Source organism: Mustela lutreola, chromosome 18 (genome assembly GCF_030435805.1).
Source record: "Mustela lutreola isolate mMusLut2 chromosome 18, mMusLut2.pri, whole genome shotgun sequence".
Lineage (NCBI taxonomy): Eukaryota > Metazoa > Chordata > Mammalia > Carnivora > Mustelidae > Mustela > Mustela lutreola.
This window is the reverse complement of record NC_081307.1, coordinates 8686454-8694257: the sequence shown is the minus strand read 5'-3', so window position 1 is coordinate 8694257 and position 7804 is coordinate 8686454. Positions and strand designations below refer to the sequence as shown.

Sequence of the window (7804 nt, the reverse complement as noted above, 5' to 3'; positions counted from 1 at the left end):
CTCTCTGTTGCCTCCTACCCCTCTTTTCCTTCCAAATTCCTCTTCTCTCTCCCCTCCTCTTTGTTCCCAGCTGATTTCCCATTAATCATCCCTAACACACATCTGCTTGGGTCCTGGAAGGATTTTTTTGGTTGGCTCTCACAGCTGGGCTGGTTACAATAATCAAGAAGGAGTCTTTCATCTCTCTCTGCCTCTTGGGTCTCCTCTCTTCCCGGCTAGTCCTTCTCCAGGGTGCCTATAGAGGCCCACACTTTCCCAGTCCATAAGGCTTTCTTCTGTTCTCTGTCTAGGAAGCAATTTCCCCAAGGCCAAATAGGCTTGTAGCTCGCAGGAGCCCTGCAATGGACTTTCAAATGTGGTGCTGGCAGTAGCAGCAAAGTCAGAAAGCACGGAGGCTGGCACGAGAAGGAGGGGCATAGAGACCACCACATAGATGGGATTACCCCCTCTCTTGTACCCCTCTTGCTGCAATATGGAAGACACCTCCCAGCCTCCCTGTCATCCCTTAGCATTGGTTTCAACCTGGCTTTACCAGGATTAAGACTGGGGTAGGCAGAGCCTGTGTAATTTCTAAGAGGTCTATGCATAGTACCCAAAAAACCCAGCAAAGATGCAGGGAGTACATTTAGTTTAGTGTATGATTGATATGGCCTGGGAATGGTGCCTGCTGTCTCCTTTAGTGAGCATGATAAATGTACGGGATTGCTATTTGTTATTTCCGTGATGGTTATTTCTTTCCGTTTGGAGAACCCCTTTGAAATCACCTATCCCCATCTCGGGTTCTCATGTTGTTTCAAGGCGTAGATCAACGCGGCAGAGTCAGGGATGGGTAGTCCCGGAGCAATAGGCCCCAAGTGACAGGCCTGACAATCAGTGTGATGGATTGGGTCTGGGAAAGTGGTACTGGGAGGCAGGCAATGACACCAGCGCGCCTCCACTGGCCGCTGAGAGCACGGAAAAGTGGTCTCCCTAGAGGCCGGCGCACAAAGGACCAGCTTCACCTTCTGACGATCCGCCAACCGGGAACTTTAATGTCAGTACTTATGACTATGTAAAATCTCTGCCAAGCGCGCAACCGGCAATACACACTTAATCTAAAAGGTGTGTGTGTGGGGGGGGGGGGGGGTATTGTTGTTTTTAACAAAAAGTTTTTATTCCAAAATTTCCCTGGGAAAAGCTAGTGCATTTCCCCCCACCAGAAGAAAAGATGGGAATGGAAAGGCGCATCTCTGGAGTTTGTATCCACGCGCAGCACGTAGAGATTCCCCCCAACCCCCGCGCCCGGGTATACTGGCCTCTCCAGTGATCCTGGCTACGCCCCCCTCAAAGGCGCGCTGCAGGGAGGCAACCGCGCTCCTCTAAACAGACACTGTAAGAAACCTGAAACACACCCAAGACCGAACCTATAAATCAATGCGCAGGCAGCGCGCGCCAGGCGCATCCGGGCGGTGGGCACAGCTTGGGACACCGCGCTACGTCGCGACCATCTCACCCCGGAAGGGAGTCCTCAAACTTGCAGGCTTCGGACAGAACAGGCTCAAAATAGTTGGAGCGGCAACGCCGCGTCCCGAGAGCCGTGGACGCCTCCAAGGCTCGGGCGCTTCCACGTGAGCACACCAGGGAGAAGCCAATTAGGGAAAGAAAGCTGGACGGGAGCAGAGCCGGAGCAGGGCCCGAGCTAGGTTGGCGCTCTGGAGGCGTGGCCCGCCCCCAGGCGGCCTCCAGGAGAGGCTGGGACTCCGCAGCAGCAGAGCCAGCGCCTCGCGCCCCTACCCCCCCATCCGCCCCACCCCAGGCACACTCGGCTGGCGGGTGACTGACCCGGCCAGCACCACCTCCGGCGGCGTGAAATGAGAGGGGAGAGAGGAAAGCCAGCGGGGGATAGGGCGCGGAGCCCAGGGTCCGGGGCAAGTCCCGTCCTCTATGGGACCCCGGGGCAAGGGCGGCCCAGCTGGGGGGAGGGGAGGAGTACGGCGGGTGGTGGAGGCCGAGGCGGCGGCGGCGCGCGGGCGAGGCCCCTTTAAGGCTCTCCCCTCCCACCGGCGGCGCCGGCCTCCGCCCGCCGCTCTCCCCGCCCCGGGGTCCCGGCGAGAGCTGCGATTGGGCGGGCGCGGCGATCCCTTTGAAGTGTGGCTGCCGATCGCGGCTATTTGACGTGCGGCTCCGAGAAGGCGAAGGTTTTTGTGTTGCTCGCCGGGACTAGCGGCGGCGGCGGCGGCGGCGTCGGTGGAGGAGGGGTGGAGGCGCAGCGACTGCTGCACCGCGCTCGACGCTGCGGAGCGAGCCCACCCGCCCCGGGAGCTCGCCTCCCCGGTGCTCCCCCTCCCTCCCCGCCCCCCCAGTGGCGCTGCCTCCTCCAAATGAGCGATTCGCCCGCTGGATCTAACCCAAGGACACCCGAAAGCAGCGGCAGCGGCAGCGGCGGCGGTGGGAAGAGGCCGGCGGTGCCGGCGGCGGTGTCCCTCTTGCCCCCGGCGGACCCCCTGCGCCAGGCGAACCGGCTCCCTATCAGGGTCCTGAAGATGCTGAGCGCTCACACCGGCCACCTCCTGCACCCGGAGTACCTGCAGCCGCTGTCCTCCACTCCCGTCAGCCCCATTGAGGTCAGTCTCCTGGTCGCTGCCCGCCCAGCGCCGGCCCCATTCCGCCCACCACTGCCGGGCCCGCGGCCCCACTCCCTGCGTCCCGGGGCTCGGTGCGACGCCCAGGTCTGGCCGCGCCGGTGGACCGGGTGAGGAGGAACCGAGGGAACAGGGATCGGAGACCACCGGGTTCTCCTCAGGCTTTTCCGTGGAAGGTTCGCCTTCCACACTCGCCTTTCGGAACTACGTGTTTTCTCTCGGATTGGGTTTGCTCTTGGGAGTCTCCACTGGGTCCTTTACTTTTCCTCTGACACCCAGTTTCCAGAGGAGAGACGATCTCTCCTGGGCCTTTCTTGCCCCCGCCCCCCAACACACACACCGGTGTGGGCTCTTTGGGTCCGGATCGCCCCCGTCCCACTCCGCCTCTGTCCCATCCGGTTAGAGCGCTCTACGCCCCGGCACTCCCGATCCCAGGTCTTTCTTCCTCCCACCGCCCTGGGTGCCCTCCCCGGGGGGGAGGGGCCACTAGGAGAGCGCCCGCGGCCGCCCTGGCTTTCGAATGCGTTTCTCCCGGCTCCTACCTCGCGGCGCCACCGCCAGAAACCCGTCCCAAGCGAAGTTCCCCAAACTGAAGTAATAAGTTTTCTCCTGGACACAGGGGAGGGGGAGATTAGAAGGTAGGGGGCGATCACAGCCCCTCCCCCAGCCCCGACTCCAGACGGGTCACCTGCACCCGCGGCGGCCTCTGGTGGACAGCTTCCACTGCCCCATTTGCCCAGGCCTGTGCCGCACTCTGGGACCCAGTGGAATGAGGGATCCCACTCGGGCTCTGCGAGCGCAGTTCCACACTACTGCGCCGCCCCTCCCGCCTTGCTCTCTGAGGGCCTTGCTCTCAGACCCTCTCCCCCAGGCCTTCCCGCCCCGTCGCACCGCCGCCGGGAGACCCCGTGCCCACCCGGCTCCCCAGACACCCCGCTTGCTCCGTCGGTTTGGTGGTCTCACCCCCTTCTCCCTTCCGTTGCCGCTGTCTCCCACAGCTGGACGCCAAGAAGAGTCCATTGGCGCTGCTGGCCCAGACTTGCTCGCAGATCGGCAAGCCAGACCCACCGCCCTCGTCCAAGCTCAACTCGGTAGCAGCGGCGGCCAACGGGCTGGGAGCCGAAAAGGACCCTGGCCGCACCGCCGCGGGAGCTGCCTCCGCGTCTGCGGCCCTCAAGCAGCTGGGGGACTCCCCTGCAGAGGACAAGTCCAGCTTCAAGCCCTACTCCAAGGGCACCGGCGGCGCCGACTCCCGTAAAGACAGCGGATCCTCCTCGGTGTCCTCCACCTCTTCCTCATCCTCCCTGTCTCCGGGAGACAAGGCGGGCTTCAGGGTCCCCAGCGCCGCCTGCACACCCTTTCCCCCGCATGGAGCACCGGTCTCTGCGTCGTCGTCGTCGTCGCCTGGTGGCTCCCGGGGCGGCTCCCCGCACCACTCTGACTGCAAGAACGGCGGTGGGGGTGGCGGCGGGGACCTGGACAAGAAAGACCAGGAGCCCAAGCCCAGCCCGGAGGCTGCGGCGGTGAGCCGAGGCAGCGGTGGGGAGCCCAGCGCCCATGGGGGTGGCGCGGAGGCTGGGTCCTCCGGGCGCAAGTCCGAGCCGCCCTCGGCGCTGGTGGGGGCCGGCCACGTGGCACCGGTGTCCCCCTACAAACCGGGCCACTCCGTGTTCCCGCTGCCACCCTCCAGCATCGGCTACCACGGCTCCATCGTGGGCGCTTACGCCGGCTACCCATCCCAGTTCGTGCCTGGCCTGGATCCTAGCAAGTCCGGCCTCGTAGGAGGCCAGCTGTCGGGGGGCCTGGGCCTGCCACCGGGCAAGCCCCCCAGCTCCAGCCCGCTCACCGGGGCCTCCCCGCCCTCGTTCCTGCAGGGATTATGCCGCGACCCCTACTGCCTGGGAGGTTACCACAGCGCCTCGCACCTCGGTGGCTCCAGCTGCTCCACTTGCAGCGCGCATGACCCCGCAGGGCCCAGCCTGAAGGCGGGGGGATACCCGCTGGTATACCCCGGGCACCCGCTGCAGCCCGCTGCGCTCTCGTCCAGCGCCGCCCAGGCCGCGCTTCCCGGCCACCCGCTCTACACCTACGGCTTCATGCTGCAGAACGAACCGCTGCCGCACAGCTGCAACTGGGTGGCGGCCAGCGGGCCGTGTGACAAGCGCTTCGCCACCTCGGAGGAGCTGCTCAGCCACCTACGGACTCACACGGCCCTGCCGGGCGCGGAGAAACTTCTGGCCGCCTACCCCGGGGCTTCGGGCCTGGGAAGCGCCGCCGCAGCCGCCGCAGCGGCAGCCTCCTGCCACCTGCACCTCCCCCCGCCCACCGCCCCGGGAAGCCCCGGGTCGCTGTCATTGCGGAGTCCACACACTTTGGGGCTAAGCCGGTACCACCCCTATGGCAAGAGCCACTTATCCACAGCCGGGGGCCTGGCCGTGCCCTCCCTCCCCACAGCCGGACCCTACTACTCACCGTATGCGCTGTACGGACAGAGACTAGCCTCAGCCTCCGCACTGGGATACCAGTAACTACAGCTCTTGCTCCTACCCAACCCTCTTCTCCTTTCTCCCTACCCCCCCAACCCTGTTCCCCCCTCACCGCCGCCGCAACCTCCACTTCTGCTTGTCCCTGCCAGGATCCCCCCCGGCCCAGACCCTCCCCACCGGACTGTGTATTTATTTACTATAATGTTAGCTTACAAGCTGGGAATATAAGTGCATTAACGGCCCACACGAGTCAATGGTATGCAAAAAGTCTGTGTTCCCCAAATAATAATATTAATCACACAAGTAACTACATGTTTCCCACCCCTCTTCCTTTATTTTTGTTCTTTTTCTTAGATGTAAGGTTCTTTTTTTCCTTTTTCTTTTTCTTTTTTTTTTTTTTTTCTTTCTTTTTTTGATTGGTTTGGTTTTAGGGGGAGGAGGGAGAGTTGGGGTTCTGGGGTTCTTCTATTTGTTTTCCCTTCCTGGGGAGTTTCTTGCATGCTTCCTAACCGTTAAGACTACATTTCCCCCTTCTCTTTTCCCCCTCTTTCCCCTTCATTTCTTCTTGTTTCCTTACATTTGAGATTCTGTTTTATCCTTTGTACAATTAACAGAGAGGAGATATTTTTTGTAACTCGTTTGCGGGGATGCAGGGATCCGCCTTGGTGGCAAGAGGTCTTGTGTTCTGTTGACCCAGAACTCTGCTCTGTGACTCGTCCCCTGCAACCCTCTTCTTCTGGGGTCCTTGGTCTGCACCCTGGCCCCCAAAATTAGAGCCTTGCTCCTCTGTCTTGCTGTAAGCACTAAGAGCCCTGACCCCACCAGCAGGCTCCCCTGTGAGAGACCCAAGCGGCCTCTGACAGCCTTTCTACCTTCCAGACTTCTCATGGCCCCAAACACCCGGTAGTCACACGGCCTGCTGGTGGGGGACCTGTAGGGCTTCTCTCACTCAGTTAAAAGTCCTAGGAGGCCCTGCTGGTGAAACTTTGCTCTTAATATTTTGCAAAGTGCATTGGTAGTCCTGTTTTATTCTCCTTTGGGCGTGGGGGGCAGTGGTCCCCTGGTGGTAAGGGTATGGTCAGTGATTCTTGCTAGATCCCTCCAAAGCAGACCAGTGGCAATATCAGAGGGCAGTACAACCTCGGTAGCTCCATTGGGGGACAGTTGGGGAGCCCGGGAGTACACGGATCACAGTAGCCCCATCACCCCCTCCCAGGCCTGACCCAACAGAATCCCCAAAGTTGGCCATCGGCTTCCGTGGGCTCCCTCAGTGACTGGGATGGAAGACTCCGACCCCTGGGTCTTCTCCCCACACCTTCCCTCCCTCCTGGTCTTGTGCAGCAGTGCGGGGGGGGGGGGGGGGGGGCTGTGGGGCCTGTTTGGGATGGATAGAGCTCTCCCTTGGTAAGACTTATTTTGTTAATAAATGGAATACTTGGCTATATTCACACCGTGGTGTCTTTCTCTTGCCTACCCACTGTCCCATTTCCAGACACCTGAGATGTCCTTCTTTTATTCTTGTTTAAATACCTTATGGTTTCCTTCTGAGATTTCCGTTCAAGGTCGAGTTTAATGCCTTCCTCAAGAAGGGGGGTGGGGATGGGGGTAGGAAAAAAACACAAAACTTCTGCCAACGCATTACAAATAACATAAAACCGCCTTTATGGTTCCCCCCCCCCCCCAACGGTTATTTAGCTCCTAGGCTCCCTTCGAAGTCCTTGACATTTCCTGGGGACAGGGTGGAGGGAGTGTGTAAATGCGGTTTTTCCTCTGGGCCTAGAGGTACTAGGGTCTGAGAAAGGAACCAGGGCGCGGGGCTCGTACTGCCGGCAGCACCTTCCCGGGAGCCTCGCAGGTATGCAAAGTCGACGTGCCTCTGGCGCCACCTAGTGGCAGAAAGACGAGTGACGAGCGCCAGCCCCGACGACGCCTTCTGCGCTTTCCACTCGAAAGGCGAGTAATTTCCTTTTCTCGACTGCCTTTCATACACCTTGACAACAAAGAGTAAATGCCCCTGCTGAGACTGGTGCTTTGCAAGGCTTGGGAGCTCCCCATGGCCAGCGCTGGGTTGTCGACCCCGGCCATTTGCGCCGACAGAGACTTCTCTGGACAGGGTTTGGGTTTTGCTGAGAAGGCGCGGTGATTACTCGGGACTTTGAAGCCACTCTCGGGCCCTGTTGTCTTGAGCTCACACGGCTGACCCAGCTTGGGCATCCTCGGGCCTCCACCCTCCTGAGGATGGGGCGCCGTTTATCAGGAAGCTGGGACCAGGGCCGAGCACCTCCCCAAGGCGCGGGGGTTCGGCGCGCCCAGAAGAGAGGACCGACCTCCTGCACGTCCACCTTGGGCGGTGAGCGGCCAAGGCCGCGGGCTTCGGGGCGCACCGGGCTAGGCCGCAGGGGCTCTCGGCCTCCAGCGCCTGGGACACTCCAGGCCACCTGTTGGGCGCACTTCACAGTGGGCTCCCTCGCCTCCTCCTGGCGGCTCTCCTCGGTGTCCGCCCCGTGCCGCTTCCGGATCTGTTGTTGTGCTGCTGTTTTACTTGGCTTTTTCTGTGAGGATTGCGACTTACAGGGCAATTGGTGCTCCGCGAACCGCGCGTCTCTGAAACGTGGGTAGATCCGAGGTCAAGTGCGGAAGGGCGGGTGGGAGGGATGCGCTCTCCGCCCCGCCCGGTGGTTTGAGGCCACACCACAC

The 7804-nt window shown here is 61.3% G+C and overlaps 1 protein-coding gene across 1 annotated transcript; it reads left to right on the top strand.

The window, feature by feature from the left end:
- Positions 1-1478: 1478 nt before the first annotated feature.
- ZNF703 (zinc finger protein 703) lies at positions 1479-6555 on the top strand. The gene is made up of 2 exons (XM_059156151.1): positions 1479-2603; positions 3620-6555. The coding sequence occupies exons 1-2, from the start codon at positions 2361-2363 to the stop codon at positions 5147-5149; spliced, it is 1773 nt and encodes a 590-aa protein (XP_059012134.1). The 5' UTR covers positions 1479-2360; the 3' UTR covers positions 5150-6555.
- Positions 6556-7804: the final 1249 nt, after the last annotated feature.